The 19,536-nt window shown below is 39.2% G+C and overlaps 1 protein-coding gene across 1 annotated transcript in view; it reads left to right on the forward strand.

Annotated features, from left to right (window-relative positions):
- The window catches only part of SPEF2 (sperm flagellar 2), a 174,163-nt gene that overhangs the window by 23,057 nt on the left and 131,570 nt on the right, over window positions 1-19,536 (forward strand). The window contains exons 6-8 of the mRNA XM_059916221.1: window positions 3,749-3,935; window positions 11,877-12,065; window positions 16,066-16,253. Of these exons, the coding sequence (XP_059772204.1) occupies window positions 3,749-3,935; window positions 11,877-12,065; window positions 16,066-16,253 (564 nt within the window). The remainder of the gene's footprint in view (window positions 1-3,748; window positions 3,936-11,876; window positions 12,066-16,065; window positions 16,254-19,536) is intronic.

A 19,536-nucleotide genomic window follows, 5' to 3' on the forward strand; every position in this document is an offset into this window, starting at 1 on the left:
CCATATTCATCAGTGCTCACCTCACTCCTAAAATAACCACAGCCCAAGCCTACTCCCCCATGCAGCTGCCACCTGACCCCCGCCACGCCCACCCTTGACCTTGGCCCATGAAACCACTCCACTTCTTCCAACTCTCACACATCTCACCAGCCACATGCTCCGGAGTGATAAACGGACGGTGTCCACCAGAATGACTATCTTAAAATATTGAAACACTCTGTTGCTTTTCGTGAATGGTATTCTCTTCAGCCCCGCAGCCCACCCCTTTCTTGGGACGCCTCGATTTCCACACAGTTTAGCAACCAGAGTCAACACCAAGCACAACAGCGTCTTCCATCCCTGTACCAGCATCCATTCTGATTCGTTAGTGTCCTTGCCCTGTCCGTGGTTCAATGTTTTAAAGATCCTTCCTGTACAAACATTCATCCTGATCCTCATTGCCTTCCCAGCCCAACCTGAACCTAGGCCTCTCTATCAGTTAGCTTAGAAACCCCGAAACCAGAGTGGGTTAAATTAGATGGATATTTACTTCTCTCTCCTATAATATTAATAGAAATCCGAAGGTAAGCAGCCCAGGGCATGTGTTGCTGCTCCAAGGTCAACAAGGACTGAGCCTTCCTTTTAGTTCCACTGTCCTGATGTGTGGTTTCTGTCTTCAAAGTCACGTTCGCAAATAAGAGATAGCTTCCGAGGCTCCGGCCGTTTGGCCCACGTTCCAATATCAGGAAGGAGGAGAGGCAAAAAGTGGATATCCAATCTGAAATCGCTCCTTATACGAGCCTTCCCAGAAGCCCCATATAACATTTCTGCTTATGCCTTATTAGTCAGAATTCAGTCACATGGCCATACCTAGCAGAATGGGAGGCTGGGAATTGTAGACTTTAGCTGGGTAAGTTGTTTTCCTGAATAAAACCGTGGCTCTGTTTTGAGGGGAAAGGGAGGGAAATAGCAGTGTCTATCACAAGTCCTTTCTCTGCAGAAGCCTCCACTTGGTCTTGCCAGAGATTTACCACTGCGGGCCCATGAGATATGGACATCCTCACTTCTCAGAGCAGCAGGATAGGGCCTGGGGCAGCTAGAGTCCCTGGACCAGTCACCTGTGGCTGTGAACAGCCCCATCTGTGACTCCAAATCCCTTCCAGTACACTTCACAGAGGACATTTTTTCTGATGGACCCCCAAATAAAAAAATGTTGAGAAGCACTGGTCTAGAGCAAACTTTTAAAGAAAAAAGAGCTATGGTACAATATGGCCTTTCTTAATCTCTGTTATTGACCACTGCTTCTTTAGTTCATTCTGAATCCTTAGAATCAAGCATGTGCTGGGCTTTTCCAGAAACTTCACACTACTTGATGACAGAGAGCACTAAAATCATCTCTTGGGTTGACCTTAGGAGCAATTTCTACAGCTGCCCCTTTCACAGCCTGCTCGTGAAAGACTTTCCCAGGGATGTCAGTTCAAAGTCTATCTTTTCTCTTTTGTGAAAGAATGAAATGATGTCTGAGTGAGAGCAATGCAAGAACAGCCACTGCTGCTTTTTCCCCACATGAACTATTTCTTTATTTTTTAAGACAAATAATAAATGCCATCTGCTATTTGTTTCTTTAGCTGAGGCTGTTGGCTGCTGTAATCTGACATTTGGATTCACAGATTTACCTTAGTCTCCTTCTAGCAACTGCTTATATATATACACAAATTTGGCCAAGGTTCCTATCACTAATAATTCATACATGTACAATTATTAACTCTATGGAGGCCTGGCAAGCAAACAGATATAAAAAAAACATAATTATTGCCCTCAAGAAACCCACATCTCAGTAAAATGAATATTTATTCAAGTAAATATCACGTAGCTTTCTTCAGGCCTTAATTGGCATAAGACAGCAGATGGGTGTATGTATGGATGGTTGGACAGACTGATTGATGAACAAAGGAGAACCAGTATCTCAAGTACATTGTTGGTGGCATAAATACAGTGTTGAGAGAGCTATTAACCCCTGCTCAATCTGAGGCAAAATCTTTTAAACAACACATTTAAGTAAAAATATAGTAAGGATTTTGATGAAGGATCTGAAAAAGTTATGCCACACAAGTTTCATAAATAATTGCACTAAATTTTAATAAGTAAATAGGGTTAAAATTTGTCTTTGATCTTACTGAGGCTTTGTTAGCTACACAGTTTCTGCTCAGTGACTCTCAGTGACAGAATACAATCAAAGGTTGAGCCCCTGCTGATAAAATAACCAGAATTTCAACGTGTGATTTTTTAAGTTATATTACACTTGTACAGTGCTTCTTAGCATATTATTTGAAATTTAGCAGACATTAGCTACATGTCAGGATTATGAGGCACAGGTACACAGGAGAGTAAACTAGGATACTTTTCTTCTGCGCTCAGAGTTCAACTGGAAGCGGCAAATGTACAAATAATGAACTATAATAAAATATCCGTACCATAAATATGTGATTATTAAACAGAACTAATTATAATTTAAGAATTTTAATTCAACTATGTAAATGATTTTGATCTTTGATTTAATGAAACTGCATGGCCACAGATTAAAAACAACACGTGTGCTTATTCATTAAACATGAATTAGCTATGCTTTTATAAGAACACTTCTGTCTATATGAGAATTGATGACTGTTTAATCCCTGCATACCATAATAATGTGTCCTTGTATTTTGAATAAGATTATAAGTTATATTTTAAACTGAACACATCAATAACTTATGACATTAAGGATAATAATTATTCATAATATTAAAATTCATTATTTCTTGGCAAGTAACATTATATCTTATACCATTGTACTGTTGTATTTTTTTATTTTGTAAAGAGTATGCAGATGAGAATTGATTATTTGATCCTTATGTACATAAAAATGTATCTTTTACTTTTAAAGGCAACTTTTGAATGAATCTATAAATTCTGTACTAAGCCACCATTTGCCTCACTAAATTGAGTGTGTTTGCTTTCTGTTGGTGAGACCACCAACTCTTCCTGATCCGTAAGTTCTGGACATGAGGTAGGACAAGAGCCCCAAGATAGATCTTCTCACTTGGGTCTCCAGGACTTGGGCAAAAGGCTAGGTCAGACCTGTGGTGCAAGTCAACTCTCCACTGCTGAGCTTCTAGTAAGAGCTGGGCTGCTGCCCTAAGGAGTCGGAAGTTACTGGGAGCTCATAGAGCAACTTGCATTCACATAGGTGAGAGGAGAGTTGTATTGGACAGAACCATCCATGGACGTACTCTCAGAACCATCCATGGACGTTTCTGCAGAGGGAAGGGGGAAAGTCAGTCTTTAGTCCTCACATTAGTGTACCTGGCCGACTCTTGTAGAAGTATGCCTTCCCTGACACTTGGGTTATCAATATTGCCTTACTCTTGACTCCAAGCAAGGGAGGCAGGAGGCCTAGAGCCAGCAGGAAGAAGAGGGAGAGAAATCCAGAATCTCTGGGCACAGTGAAGGTCATGAGAAGTAAAAGAGTAAGTAGGCGCCAGGCCTAGAAGGAAGGCTATAATAAGGACCTCACAGATACAGAGTCCAGAAATGGGGTGAGGCAAATGGAATCTGTTGATAAGCTGTGGATCTCACACTGAAGTTCTAATATTTGCTTCGATGCTTGTATTCATAAATGAACAGAGCACTTAAGGGAGCCGTCTCCAGAGGTCTTCCTCCACAGTCACAAGTAGTGGTGTGTGATTGAGTTATTTTCTAAAATTTTAATGAAAACTATTGTCCTTAGTGCATCCAAGACTTCTTTAGATACAACAGGCCAGACAACTGCTGATTTGTTAAACACTTATTCGGATGATGACTACATTAAAAAAATCCAAAAGCGCCTCGAAGAAGATGCTTTTGCACGAGAGCAAAGGGAGAAAAGACGGCGGAGACTCTTAATGGACCAGTTAATAGCCCACGAAGCACAAGAGGTAAGATATTTAATTGTTGATTGAATAATGGTGCTGGAAGATTTTACAAAATGTAGTCTTTTATACACACGTATGTGTATCTTATATATGTATTATGTGCTACTCTGAATCAATGTCACATCCTCACATCATAACAGCAAATAACATTCAGAAAACAAATCTACATAAAACATTTACTAAAGAATCTAAAATCTGGTAATGGTTATACAGCATTGTGAATTTACTTAATTGTACATTGAATTGTACACTTAAAAATGAATTGAAAAAAAAAAAAAAAAATGAATTGAAATGGTAAATTTTATGTTATGCATATTTTACCACAATAAAAAATACTGACAAAATAGGAATCTAAAATCTATGTCAGCCATGTATATCTATTGTTACATTTAGAGGTAAAAGGGAACTTTTTGTCATAGTTTTATTAGGTATAATTGATAAATAAAAATTGTATATATTTAAGATGTATAATGTGATGTTTTGACATATGTATACATTGTGAAATGATTACCATAATCAAACTAATTAACACACCCATCACCTCACCAAAAAAAAAAAATAGTTACCATTTTTGTGTGTGTATTTGGTGAGAATACTTAAGATCTATTTTCATAAGTTCAACTTTTTTAGATTCCACATTTAAGTGAGATCATGCAGTATTTGTCTTTCTATGTCTGGCTTATTTCACTTAACATAATGTCCTCCAAGTTCAAACATGTTGTCACAACTGACAGACTGACAGGATTTTCTTCTTGTTTAAGGCTGACAGTATTCCATATATATACACACACATATGTATGTATGTTTGTGTCTCACATTTTCTTTATCCATTCATCCATCAATGGACACTTAGGTTGTTTCTATATCATGGCCATTGTGAATAGCGCTGCAGTGAACATGGGGGTGTAAACATCTCTCTGAGATACTGATTTCATTTCCTTTGGATATGTACCCGGAAGTAGGATTTCTGGGTCATATGGTAGTTCTATTTCTAATTTTTCAAGTAAACACTATACTGTTTTCCATAGTGGCTGTACCAATTTACATTCCCACCAACAGTTTACAAGGGTTCCCTTTTCACCACATTCTTGCCAACACTTGTTATCTCTTGCTTTTATTTTATATCTTTTGATAATAGCCATTCTAACAGATATGAGATGATATCTTATTCTGTTTTGATTTGCATTTCTCTGATGATTAGTAACGTTGATCATCTTTTCAAATACCTGTTGGCCATTTGTCTTCTTTTGAGAAATGTCTGTTCAGGTCCTTTGCCCAATTTTTAAATTGGGTTATTTGGTTTTTGGCTATTGAGTTATTTGAGTTCCTTACATATTTTGGATATTAACCAAAATGTATGGTTTGCAAATAGTAATTTCCCCCATTTTGTAGGTTGCCTCTTCAATCTTTCGATTGTCTCCTTTTCTGTGCAGAATTTTTAGCTAGATCAAATCCCACTTGTCTATTTTTACTTTTGTTGCCTGTACTTTTGGGGTCATGTTAAAAAAATAATTGCCTAGACTACTGTCAAGAAATATTTTTCCCTATATTTACTTCTAATAGTTTTATAGTTTTTGGTCTTATGTGTAAGTCTCTAATCCATTTTGAATTGATTTTTATAAATGGTGTGAGATAAGGGTACAGTATCATTCTCCTGCATGTGGATATCCAGTTATCCCAGCACCATTTGTTGTAGAGACTGTCCTTTCCCCATTGTATAGCCTTGGCACCCTTATTGAAGATCAATTGACTGTACATATGTGGATTTATTTCTGGGCTCTTTCTTCTCTTTCACTGGTCTATATGTCTGTTTTTATGTCAGTACCATACTGTTTTGAATACTGCATCTCTGTAATATATTTTGAAATCAGGAAGTGTGATGCCTACAGTTCTGTTCTTCTTACTCAAGATTGCTTTGGCTGTTTGGAGTCTTTTGTGGCTCCATATGAATTTTAGTATTGTTTTTCTATTTCTGTAAAAAATGCCATTGGAATTTTGATAGGAATTGCATTGAATCTGTAGATCACTTTAGGCATTATGGACATTTTAACATTATTAAATCTTCCAATCCAGGAACATGGGATATCTTTTCCATTTATTTGTGTCTTCTTCAATTCTTTTAATTAATGTTTTATAGTTTTCAGTGTGGATCTTTTGCCTCCTTGGTTGAATTTATTCTTAAATATTTTATTATTTTTGATGCTATTGTAAATGGGATTGTTTTCTTAATTTCATTTCAGATAGTTCATTGTTAGTGTGTAGGAATGCAAATGATTTTTATATGTTTATTTTGTATACTGAAACTACTGAATTTGTTTTTTGGTTCTAACATTTTCTTTTAGTCAGTCTTTAGAGTTTTCTATATATAAGATCATGTCCTCTGCAAACAGAGATGTTTTACCTCTTCCTTTCTGATTTGGATGCCTTTTCTTTCTCTTTCTTGCCAGTTTCTCTGGTTAGGAATTCCAGTACCAATAGAAGCGGTGAGAGTGGGCATCCTTGTCTTATTTTTAATCTTAGAGGAATAGTGAAAATCTAAAAGCTTTTAGCATCATACCTTTAAGTATGATGTTAACTGTGAGCTTATCATATATGACCTTTATTATATTGAGTTACATTCCTTCTATACCTAATTTGTTGAGAATTTTTATAATGGAAAGATACTGAATTGTTTCAAATGTTTTTTCTGTATCAGTTGATATTATCAAAAAGGGAATTTTTAAATGAAAACATGGAAAATTAGTTAGTCCTCTCAGTTTGATCTAATCCAGTGGTTCTCAAAATGTGGTTCTTGGACCAACAACATGAGCATCAGCAGGAAACTTTTAGGAATGTGAATAATTAGGTCCCATCATCCGTGTTAACAGACCCTCTAGGTGATTTGATGCAGCTATAGATTGAGAATCACTGATCAACTCTTATGTTGAACACATATTTACTGAACCTCCTCTGTGCTCTGGGGACTTGTCCTAGTCCCGGGATACAACAGTGAACAAGAATAATGGGAAATCTGCTCTCACAGACCTTGCTGTTTGGGAGATGATCTGTAAACAAGCAACTACATTGGAATGTGGAGGTGCCATGAGGGTGATGGGAGGGACAGGCAACACATGGGAGGGAAGTCCAGCCCTGGCCTGGTTCAGAGATGATTTCTGGAGGGGGATAGCACAGAAGCATGAGGAAGGGTCGGAGTTAGCTAATTGAAGGTAGGGGTGATTTTAGGGGGTGGGGATGGGGGTTAGTTTCCAGCAGAAGCCAAAATGGTGGAAGGCAAACTGTGTCTCCAGAGAGAATATCGTATAGAAAGGCTCAGGGCTTTTAGCAAACTAAATGTCATCAGGCAGGAGTCACCAGAGGTCAAATCATAATGGGCCTTGTAAGATATAAAGAGGCAAATAGCAGATTTTATCCTGAGTGCAAAGGGGAACAAGAGTGACAAGGCTAGATTTGCTTTATAGAAAGATCACTCTGGCTTTAGTTTTAAGAATAGATTACAGGAGGGCTAACCAAGTTATAGCTGTTGCTGTAATCCAGGTAAGAAACTATCCCCATTTAAATTTAGGGGAGTGGCAGTAGTGATGGAGAGAAGTGGCTTCAGGAGCTATTTTAGAAGTAAAATCAATGGGACTTACTGATTCATTAGATATGGGGGAGTGAAAACGTGGGATGAGGGGCCCAGTGTCTGGCTTGGGCAGCTGAGTGGATGGAGGAATCATTTGCTGTGATACAGAAGATGGTAGGAGGAACGCACTTGGGGAGGAAGGTGATTTGAGTTGTTAATGTAAATAGGACAAATCTGTATGTCTGAAATGTGAAAGACCATTTGAAGATACTTCTTTTATTCACCTGACTACCTCTGGTCTGCTCAGTGGTTCTGTTAACTGAAGGGAAATCCAAGCTTCATGTAAGTATGAAGAAGTGAAACTGTTTATCCATGTGGTCACTCCTTTCCTAGTGAAAAATTCAGAGAATAACTCTGCCATCTCTTTGTGCTAAAAGGTTATTTCTTACTTCAGATTCACATATATTTTTACTCAGTCAGCTTGATAGTCACTCTTTTAATTAAAAGAATTACAAATTATGAAAATTAGATGATTAAAAAGTAGATTTTAAAATAACTACCTATTTCAAGTTTCATTAACTAGCAATAGGATTTTGAACACACTTTCATTTATTTTACAAAACAGTTGTGTGTTGGCTGCTAGGTTTTTTCTTTCTATTTTTCTGCTTATAATCCATGATTAATATTTACCTAGAAAGTGGGGTGAATGAATTCTTTCTAGCTTTCCTCACTTTCAACCAGGATGCTCTTAGCGTTGATTTTTTAAGGCTCTAGCTGGAGATCTGTTCAGGGATCCAGCAACCTAAGAGACATTGAAGGAGGTCGGTGCTCTAACTAATGATATTTCCACCAAGGGAGCTCATCTCTGTGCTGCTTCTTCTCTGTGTTTGGGGAAGCTGCTACTTCTAGAACCAGGCTGGGTCATGCAGCAAGGGACCTCCGCTCCCACTGCTTCCTTCCCATTAAGTGTCCCCACCTGCCTGTGCCGCTGACCCAAGTGCCCCTGCTCCACAGTGGTAGAATGTGCACCATGGTCTGCCTTCCCATCCATCCTACTCTCCTCCAAAGAGAAAATGGTACTTGTCAGGGTTAGCATTTCCTCTGCTTCCCTCAAGTATCTGCTGCTTTTTGGGAGCGTGACATGAATCTTGTGTCAGCCCTGGATACTTTTATTTCGCTCCATTTGCAGTGAATCTATCAGAAATGCCTCATAATATCTGCTCTAGCCTCCAAGTTGTTGCAATCTCCCCCTGGAGTTTACAGACCCTTGTTTTAGTTGGGCTTATAAAGAGAGAGCCAGAGATCTGTGCTCAGGTTGCTATCTTGCCTAGTTATCCATAAAGAGATGTCATTATGTGAATGAAATGATGAGACTTAAGATTAGAAGGATCACTTTAACTTTTTTAGAGGATAGATTCTGGAGAGGGATTGGGGGGAAGGCAAGGTAAGGAGGGGCTGATGTTGTCCACTATGGGGTGTCAATGGGCAGTGTCAATAGGTACCGAATGGAGTAGACAGTGATTTAAAACCATACATAGGAGGCAAAATAGACTACTTCTTCAAGAATTGTATTAGGGTGACAAGAGGAATGGACTTAGGATGACCTTAACATTTTAGGTCACCGAGTCATAGGTTTATAGTGTCACCAGTGGAGACGGGAAAGTACTGGGGGAGGACCAGGTCTAAGGGGGATTTAGTGAGTTTAGTTTAGGACTTGTTGAATTTAAGTACTTCATAGGCATTTAAGTGGAGACTTTCAGACCGTGAACTCTATATGGCTCCCAACTGGTAGTGTGATCATTTGGCCAGCATCTTAGCTTGTTCTTGGGATTCATTCCAGTGCAACTAACTCTACCTTCCCAGAACCTTTTCTGGATTATTTCCTTGGAACTGGCATTTGAACACCAGACACCCCCCCATCTCTTAACTAAAACACCCTTGAATACTTAGCTTCCATGTCTTTCCTGCCATGCCCCATTCCTCCAGGAGAGCCACTCGGGCATCTTTGGAGAATTAAAGCAATGGTATGCACCAGAGTAACCTCCTAGCTCCAACTCATGGGAAAGGAGAGGTCTTGGCAATCAAACTGAGCATGTTTTGGATTGTGTATCTATAAGTCTTACCCAAATATGATTAAATATACTGAAAAGAGAAATGTGACTTCTCTTATTTTCTATTTTATTCATTGCAGATGTAGACTATTTCATTGACGTTAAGGGTTAAACAGACATCTGTAGGCTGCCCTAAGCACTTAACTGTAACATATTTTTCTATGAGAAAATGTGTCCCAAATTGTAATGAAACTTTGGGGAAAAGTATATTTCTAAAACATGAACTACTTGTACAATGGAACAAAAAAAGAATATTTTCCACTCAACTTTTGGTTGCAGGTCTTAATACACTTGATGGTTCTTCATACTGAAGCTTCATATACATAGCATTGACTCAGCCATTCAACAGTATTTTCTTTTCTTTTCCTTTTTAATCATAATGTGTTGTCATCTAAGCAATAACCAAGGCATATCTGACCAACCCAGTTCTTCATCAGGGTCAGAATGACCAGCTCTCATCTCAACAACCAAATTGCCTTGCCATGTAGACACAGACAAATATAGAATATATTCCAAATTCAATATAGAATTCACTTGGAATAATAAATCAAGGCTTTACTTTTAAAAAATATGGCTTTGACTATGCTTTATGTATCCCAAACCACCCCCAAAATGTGGTAGGCAGTTTGGTCTGGGCTCAGATGTATGCCTTTTGCTGGTCTTACCTGGCTTCTCTCAGATGTCTTTGGTCGGCTGGTGGGTTGGCTGAGGCTGGCTGACCTGGAAGAGTTTCATTAGTTCCAGCTGAGAAGGCTGGTGTCTCTTTCTCTATGGCTTCTCATTTTCTAGCTGAGCAGAAACTGTGGTGACAGTGGCAAGGGTCGCAAGAGAATTAAGAAAGTCAGACCGCAAGTGTTTTGTTTTATTTTTGCTAATGTCCCATTGGTGAGTTCAAGTCAGAGGTCACCCCATACCCCATATTTAAGGAGTGAAGAAATAGATTCTACTTTTTGATGGGAATATCTGCAGGATAGCATTGGAGGCTGTGGATGAAGAAAACTGAAGAATCTGTGGCCATTTTTACATTCTGCCTCACCTCCACTATTGGACCTCAAAAGAAACAAATGATTAACATTAAAGCTTCTAGAATGTTGTAACTAGATGAGACATATGTTTCAAAGTTGTTCATGATTTTATTCTTATCTGATATATTAATAACAGAAAAAATTTCATATTTATTTTCAGTTGAATTTTATTTAATCTACACTTTTATATAATCCCCAAGTTCAAGTTTTGGTATTTTCCACAGAGTGTTATTGTTATTTGTATCTTGATTCTGAACATATATATAGTACTTCTCCCACAATCTGAAACAGTGTCACTAGTGATGCCAGATTTTCTTCCTGAACAATTCGATTGTTGAGTGTTAAATGGACAACCCCAATGTTTAGTTAGATGTCCTCCTAAGTCTTCTCCCTGGAGAACTTTAATTACCGCCTCCTTCCACATGGTGTCTCTGTTTAGACAGAGTGAGAGAGCTTGAAGATGCCTTGGAGATCATCTTCTACCCAAACCCTTCATTTCCCCTGTCAAGAAATAGGCCCAGAAAATCCAAGTTACTTGCCCAAGGCTGCAAGCCAGTTAATGGTACAGCTGGGGCTGCACTGGGAAGGGCCTCTGATTTCCCAGTTTGATGCTTCTTCCACTGTTCTCTGCTTCCCCTTCGGTTCTCTTAAAATAGCCATGGGAGCCAAGAGAGTGCATCTAGTTTCTCTCTCAGGTTACAACCACTCAGATTTTCTAAGATAAACTGTAGGTCATTTCCCCTTAGCCTCTTCTCCAATCTACCCAATCTATCATGTAGGAATTGAGATGGCCCCCCTGGGAACTAAGCAGATCTGCTGTCCTCAGCCAGACAATGTCTGCATTTGTTTTTACAACTAGTATTTATGTTAAGAGTGCATATAGCACGATTCCAAGTTTCTGAAAACATGCTTATAAATGGAGAATTACACCCTTTGTTTATAAAACCTTGAAAAAAATTACCTAATCTTTTTTTGATCCGATTTTAAAGGAAGTAATAATTCATTTAGAAAAAGGAGTTGCAAAACCATGTGTTTCCGGATACCAAAATTATACAACTGTCGGTGGAAATTTTCATTTTTATAACTCGATTTTTGCCATGTTCACATTTAAATCAAATAGCAGAATATCAATTCTGCAGGTGAATACTATGCCTTTTACACATGGTTTACGTGTAGGCTTCTCAGCCCAGTGGGAAATGTGGACATCACCTTGACAAATGATTGGCTCTCGCAATGGTGTTTCCAGGAGGCTTATCGGGAGGAGCAGCTCATCAACCGGCTGATGCGACAGTCCCAGCAGGAGCGCAGGATCGCCGTGCAGCTCATGCACGTTCGGCACGAAAAGGAAGTTTTACGGCAAAACAGAATTTTCAGAGAAAAACAATATGAGGAAAGACGGCTTAAAGACTTCCAGGATGCTCTCGATCGAGAAGCGGTAAACAATATATCCCTTAAAAACCCTCCTAAGGTTACTTTTGATCCTTCCTACCAAGTCAAGGTAAACAAGGCTGCATTTAGATGCCAATCATTTAATGAGTTGATTTTTTGTATGATCTCTCTATTATCTCCCCATTTTTATCTTTGTACAACTGCACTGACGGCACACATGGCATCTACATACTATACTCTCTCCCTTTAGTCTTGATTCTACAAATATTTAATGCTCACCCTCAGTCCTTATGTCCACATCTCTCTGGTCATTTCTGTTGTCTGCAGCTCTCCAGTAGATTCCTCAAGAACAGCTCATGGGAACAATATTCCCTGAGCGCTTGCATATTGATAACAGTATGTGCCTTTTATACTCGTCAGTTTTGCTGTATATAAAATCCTTAGTTCACATTTTCTTTCCTTGAATATCTTAAATACATTATTCCATTTTCTTCAGGTATAAAGTGTGCTGTCAAAAAAAAATGAATGATAATCTAAATTTTGTTTCCTTGAGTCATTACTCTTGTTTTCTAGACGCATAAAGGACTTTCTTTTTCTTTAAAGTCCACTAAGTTCACTGGAGTGTTATTGGTGTTCATTATTCTAAGTGAATACTATTTTCAGGCAGTGAGAGCACTTTCAAGCTGCCTCCTTTTTATAGGACACCATTAGTCTTTAATAAGCAATTCCTTGCTTTCTGGTAAAACAAGATTTCCCAGGCCCATACTGTACTATTCCTTCCTCAGAACTAGAACAAACCATTTTTCTAGGGCACCCTGGTTCGTTGTAGTTGAGAATGGTTACAGAAGCCAAGATTTGGGTGCCAGGTGTGCTCTTGGTCACCATGGTATCATTGTGTCTAGGCCCTTTATAACTCTGAAAATCAAATTATCTAATCTTTTAGTTATTCGAGATATTAACATTTTCCTTATCTTTGTATGTACAGTTCTAATAACCAAAATAGATTTATTTTATCAAGGGATTTATATGAATCACTTCTTGTCTTTTTCCTCTTGGGGTGGTTTCAGATTTATTCAGTCTGTTAAGCCAGATTTGATTGAAGAAATGTAAAGCTCATGTGAGTGGCATTTTAGATAGCCTGTCTTTACTGCCATAAAATATTCATAAAACCAGACTGAGCAGAAGAGAAAACCTCACCGAAAATAGGAAGGCAATGCTTTATTTATCAGCATCATGGTTTCCACTGTGATATTCCATGAAAGTGAAACACATTTTTTGCCAAAAGTATGCAATTTTGAGAAATGTCATTTGGAAAGTACAGTATTCTCCAGAGTCAAGAAAATGGTGCTTTTGCCTTTGTAGAACAGACATAGCCAAAACGTCAGGAGTAGAGCGGGGAGCCGTACCCCATGAATTTGACCTGCATGCTTTCAAGTGTCTTTACTAGCCGAATTATCTGGATAATTGTTTCATCTCTCTTTTTTGACAAGAGTAAACTTGAATGGATTGAGTGGCATTTGCTTACATTAGAAATAAGTGCCTGTTTGCTTCACAAGCCCAGTTAATTCAGTGCAAAATAGTAAAGCACCGGTCTCAGAGCAGGACTGGTCTCACTGTGATGAGAAGCAGGACCTGTTCTTTCCTTACCTGGGCTTGGACTCACTTCAGAGGATCGGGACACTCGGTCTGCTAGAGCCTCAGAGGCCAGAATGGTGAGGCTCTGAAGCCCCTGAAAAAACATTACACAATTACCTTTTCCCAAAGCTGAGGTATCTGCTTACCAGGCACCCCTCCCTCTGAGATGGCCTGATTTCACAGTTTGAATGCATCACGTCCTCCAGAAGGAGTGGTTCCTAAGTACTTAGGCTGGTTCCTAAGTAAGGAGGGAGGAGGAGAGGGAGAAAGGGAAAGAGGACTTCATGTTTTTCACCATCAGGAGTTTTTGTTTGTTTGGTTTGGTTTTTAGGTTAAATCTGCTGATCTCTTTTTTGAAGGCAAATGGGCATCTATTCTATATTAATTAAAATGGTTGCCGATTTCAAATTTCAGTGCCACCTACTATTATTCACAGTAATTCATTGCAATAGCATTTAACGCTTGTGAGCATTCACTCTGAGTCCAGCATTGAGCTACGTTCATTACACGCATGATAATTCTCACAGCACTATTTGGCAGTGGATACTGTTCTTGTGTACATTTCATCCGTCAGGAAGCTGAAACTCAGGAAGCTCAGAGTTGCACAGCTTGGCGGTGTGGCCCTAGCACAGCTTGGTGGTGTGGCCCTAGCACAGCGGTTCTCAGAGGCTAAAGTCCAGGCTCATCACCGCTGAGAGTTACTAGCTCCCACGCACTTCTTTTTCCTTTTCCTTCTTTCTTTATTTAGGGCTACAAGCCACTTTGCTGTAATGGGACTGGAAATTGTGGTGGGTTTAGCATGGGGGATGGGGAGAGGGTAGAAATAGCAGACTCCATGGCTAAAAAGAAGGAAGAAAGGCCTGGAAGGAGAGAGGGAGCAGGGAGGGAGGGAGAGAACACTGGGAGAAAGCTTCTCCATTCCTGCAGGGGGTGTTCCTGGGCTCCCGTCAAGGTTTTGGTTCCGTGGCATCTTAAATATTTCCACATGCTTTCCAGGCACTCAGTAGTAAACCAGCCTCACAACCCATTTCGCTGGCTCGCTTCGTAATTTCTCATCTGGCTGCTCCTACTCTCTCAGATTCCTCTTCCCTCTGAACTCTTCACACTTCATGAAGCATGCCACAGGGCTCTGTACTTAAACTGGATGCTTTCCCCGTGAAAACAGGACCTACAAAACAATACAACAATAACAAATTCTGGTGTCATTCCTGAACGTGCCAAATGTACAGAATCGACCTCAGAGGTCACCCAGACCAACTTCTTTCCCAACAAAAATAAAGCAAACTAACAAAATAAAACAACAATAACAAACCAAATGAAGCTTCCATTTGGTTCAGTGGACAGTAGCAGCCCATTGTCACGCATTTAGTTACTTGTGAATAGTATCATAGGTATTTGCTCTGACAGTTAATTTCTGTTCATGCCAAGTCTTTGACCATCCCCGCTTCACAGAGAGGAAGTGGAGACATAGGGAAGCTCCGATTTGGCCAAGATCCCGCAGCTAATACTTGACACCTGTACAAGCTGAGGCTTGAATTCGAGCACAGCTCCGCCAGACCCATGTTTATCGCCATCGTACACTTGTTGGGTTAAGTTTCAGGAGGCAGCTCTTGTTTCTGGAGCACGTTAGCACAGGATAGAATTTCTCAAGGAGTTGGTATAACTGTTTGAAAAGCAACATTTGGTCATGCCAAGTTTGACCTTTGTACTTAGTGTGAAGAGTGGGTTCCCTAAACAAAATAATAGTGCAAAGCAGACAGAGGGTAATGCCAAACTATTTAAGTATTTTCTTACTTTCTGCAGAAATACATGTCTCTATGAATGAATTTTATCTATTTATTAAGGCTGTAACAGCAGAAGGTTTTGTTGTCTAAACACATTTAACATTTGTTGGCAAATGTGTTACATTCTCAAGCCAGTATAATCAGGGAATTTCCAAAATATTTTCTAAGTATAAATCAGTATCCTAGAAATCTCCCACTAAAAGACATAGGGCATTGGCCAGAGCAGATGTGTCAGGTTAAGGCTCCTGAGATGGGTACAAAGGAGCCAGCTATGCTTGCCTGTTTCTCTGTGATCCCCAACTCTATCTGCAGTCCATGAACTCAGGACTTCTTTTTAAACACTTCAGATCCAGTTTATCATTAATCCACATAGCACACTTTTCTCTGTACTGGGTTTTGCTGATAACATAAGCTAAGGGTGGGATATTTCTGATATTGTCTTTGCCATCACACTAAGTACTTAATGTATTAAGGAGAAAGTGCTCTCTCATGATTTATTTTTTCCTGATATAAAAGGAAGTTTCATTCTATTTAGAGATTTTTTTTTGGCTGTTGAAATGATGACATTATTTCTACTTGAATCATTGCCCAATTACAGTGACTTAAAAATATGTCTTTGCTTCTTAGGCTTTGGCCAGACAAGCCAAGATTGATTTTGAAGAACAAGCCCTCAGAGTTAAGGAAATTCATGAGCAGATTGCCGTGGAAAGGATTCAAGCTCATTACAAAAAGCATTATTCAATATGTGCAGAAATTTTGGATCAAATCCTTGATTTGTCCACTAAAGTGGCGGAATATCGAATGTTGACAAATAAGTAAGTGTTGTTTTTTATTACAATAGTTAATACAATAGAGACACCACAGCAAATGAGAAAAGGGTAAGATTGTGATGTAAGCACTAAGTTGATAAGTAAAGAGAGATAACAATGTTTTGTGAAATGAAGACTAAGACGTGGGGTCCAGGATACCTTGATTACAGACTTAATTCACCCAATGACTAGCCTGATATAAGGTGTATTTATGTCTTTTAACATTTAAACTTTGTGTCTAACTTCTCTATAATTTACAAAGACAGCTATGATCATTTATTTGAAACACTAGGAACTTCCTAGAAGACAGGAATTACTTAAAGATTATTTTACTAATCATTAAATCGATTTTCATTGCACCTTCTTTCTAAAAGGAGTCAACCTATTTGAAAGGAAACATTTAACAATACAAAAAAGATTAAGAATATGCCAAAATAAGAACAAAGGATGGGAGTTCCCTTGTGGCCTAGTGGTTAGGGTTCCAGGCTTTCACTGCCGTGGCCTGGGTTCAATCCCTGACTGGGGAACTGAGATCCCACAAGCTGCATGGTGCGACCAAAAAAAAAAGAAGAAGAAGAAAATTCAAATAAAGTAGAAAGTTAAAAACAAGGAATACATGAAAACACAGTTATACTGGTACCAGTAGATTTGCCAGATACTGCAACTGAGCTGCAAATTTTATCTGAGCTTCCAGGTGGCCAAAGCAAAAAGGGCAACACAGTTTGTCCTATGATTTCTGTTTTCCATTCTAGTTCTTTACAAAATACAAAACTTTTCTTGGTCCTCAGTTTAGAACAATGATTTTCTCATGTGGCCCCACCTAAGGTATAATGAGTAGTGTAGTAGGTCTGGTGGAGAATGACCTCAGCATTCTGGCATCTGGCTTCAGAGACCTATCTCTTGTGATGTCCTTTCCTGGAAGCTGAAGGGGAATGACATCACAACAGATCTCAGTGAAAGCACCTCCACAAGGACAAGGATAAGTCGCTCCACTTAAAGTTTTGACCTCTAATATTACCCAGACTGAGATCTTCTTGAGAACCCACAGTGAAAAGAATGAAAGCCACACGATATTTAGGGTCAGGTAGAAGATGGGTAAACCATCCCATCACCCCTGGACTTGATAGGAGCTTTCTCCACAGCTCTCACCCCAAGAGCTATATTTCTGATGCACTGCCATATAAAAACTACTAAATGAAATAACATAATGATGAGGACAGTTTGAAGATAAAACTATAAGGGTACAAGATTGAGAAAAGAAAATAAATAAGACTAAAAATTGAAATGAATTCAAGAGTAAATGTTTAAAAATACTTTTCAGATTAATATAAATTCAAAAGTTCAGAAATCATAAGAATAAAATTGTGAGGAAGGTAATCTATAAAAGGGTTAAAAAGGTAAGGTGATACAATGCATTATAATGGTAAAAAAATAGATTAAATTACAGAAGATAAATATAGTGGATTTAAATATAAAAACATGACACAAGATAATTCAGAGGGGAAAAAAGTACAGATTGATTTCCCTAAACAAATAAAGGCTCATAATTCCAAATTAAAACATAAATGCAAATCCCATTCTGCTCTGGGAAAATGGAGTAGAGTGCGTTTTTCCCTATTCTTCCCACTAAGTACAATGAAAAGCCCTGAACATTGTGTGTGAAACAAACAAGAAGACTCTGAAGATGGACAGAAGTGAGACTGGCTGGGGACCTCAGGACACAGTGGTGAGCTTCCTGGGTTCTTCTTGTCCTCACACATCCCAGATTGGAACTGAATATTCTGGCAACAGACATGCCAATGGTGTAGACAAAAATAGCCCCAACAGAAGCCTGCTGTTTCTAGTCAAAGAACCAGTTAAGGAGCAACCTAGCAAGATGGAAAACTTTTAGACAATAACCACTCTTCCCCAAATACCACACACACACAAAAAAATGTAGCCCCATTCCCACCCGTGCCAGCAAAGGCCAAGTAGAAAGCCTGTCTTCCACCCTCACAAGGCTGTAACGAGGGACCTCTGGGACACCACGAGGGTGGTGTCCCAGAGGCCAAGTAGGAAGCATGGACTTCCACCCCCACCTGGCAGTACTGGCCACTCCTCCCCTCCCTACTGGGGCGGTATTAGAGGAGCCTAGGGAGGGTCAGGATTTTCACCATCGCCCAGTGGTCACAAGGCCACCCGCACTGCAGTGGAGACCATGTGGAGGGCCAGAACTGCTACCTTCTCCTACAGTAACAAGGATGCCCTCCCCTCAGGTTGTGAGGAAGGCCACGTGAGGACTTCTGTCCACACCTGCCAGTAACACGATGGCCCCTTCTCTTTCCCTTGCCTGAGCAACGTCAGAAAAAAACAGCTAGAACAGAAGGTTCATGCAAGATTCAGAGTCTTGCAACATAATCCGCAAATGTGCAGACTTCAATAACAACTCATGCATCATACCAAGAACCAGGAAGAGCTCAAACTGAATGTAAAAACTGAGTATACAAAATTAAAGTTCTAGAGGTATTGGTATCATAAACTTTTAAGGGAGCTTTTATTAATACTTTGAAATTTTAAGTGTCTAAAAGGCAATATATAGATGCTTATATATGGGTTGAATCGTGTCCCCCCAGAAAGATATGTTAAAGTTCTAATCCCCCATACCTCAGAGTGTAACCTTATTTGGAAATAGTCATTACTGATAGATTAGTTAAGATAAGGTCATACTCGTGTAGGATGGGACCTTAATTAAATATGACTGGTGTCCTTATAAGAAGTAGAGAGGAGACACACAGGGAGGACACCATGTGACAACGATGGCAGAGGGTCATGCAGCTGCCAGTCAGAGAATGCCAGAGATCCCCATGACACCAGCCTGGGAGAGCCTGGAAAGAAGACTGTGGGAAAAAGATTCCTCAAATCCCAGTTCCGTGAATGCTTCTGTTGGGAGAGGTCGTGGAGATAGTCGCAGTAGCGCTGGCTGGGGACCAGCATGAAAGGAATCAGATGGTAACCAGCTGTCCTAGAAGTATTATTTCTATGTCAAATAGGTGACCTAAAAATCCCCTTACAGAGCACAACTTATTAGTAAGTTGAGGACCTCCTGTGTGTATTGAGTTTAACTAATATAATATTTCACAGACTCATATATAGTCTGCCTTTTATTACTCTATAAATCCTGCTTCGTGAAAATTAATATTGAGAATATATTGGTTATATGAAACCATTTTTATTTTAATGAAAAAATACAAAAAATTTTAAAAGTTGCAGAGGTATTGATACCATAAACTTTGAAGGGGTCTTTTACTTT

This window comes from Balaenoptera ricei, chromosome 3 (assembly GCF_028023285.1).
Source record: "Balaenoptera ricei isolate mBalRic1 chromosome 3, mBalRic1.hap2, whole genome shotgun sequence".
Classification (NCBI taxonomy): Eukaryota; Metazoa; Chordata; class Mammalia; order Artiodactyla; family Balaenopteridae; genus Balaenoptera; species Balaenoptera ricei.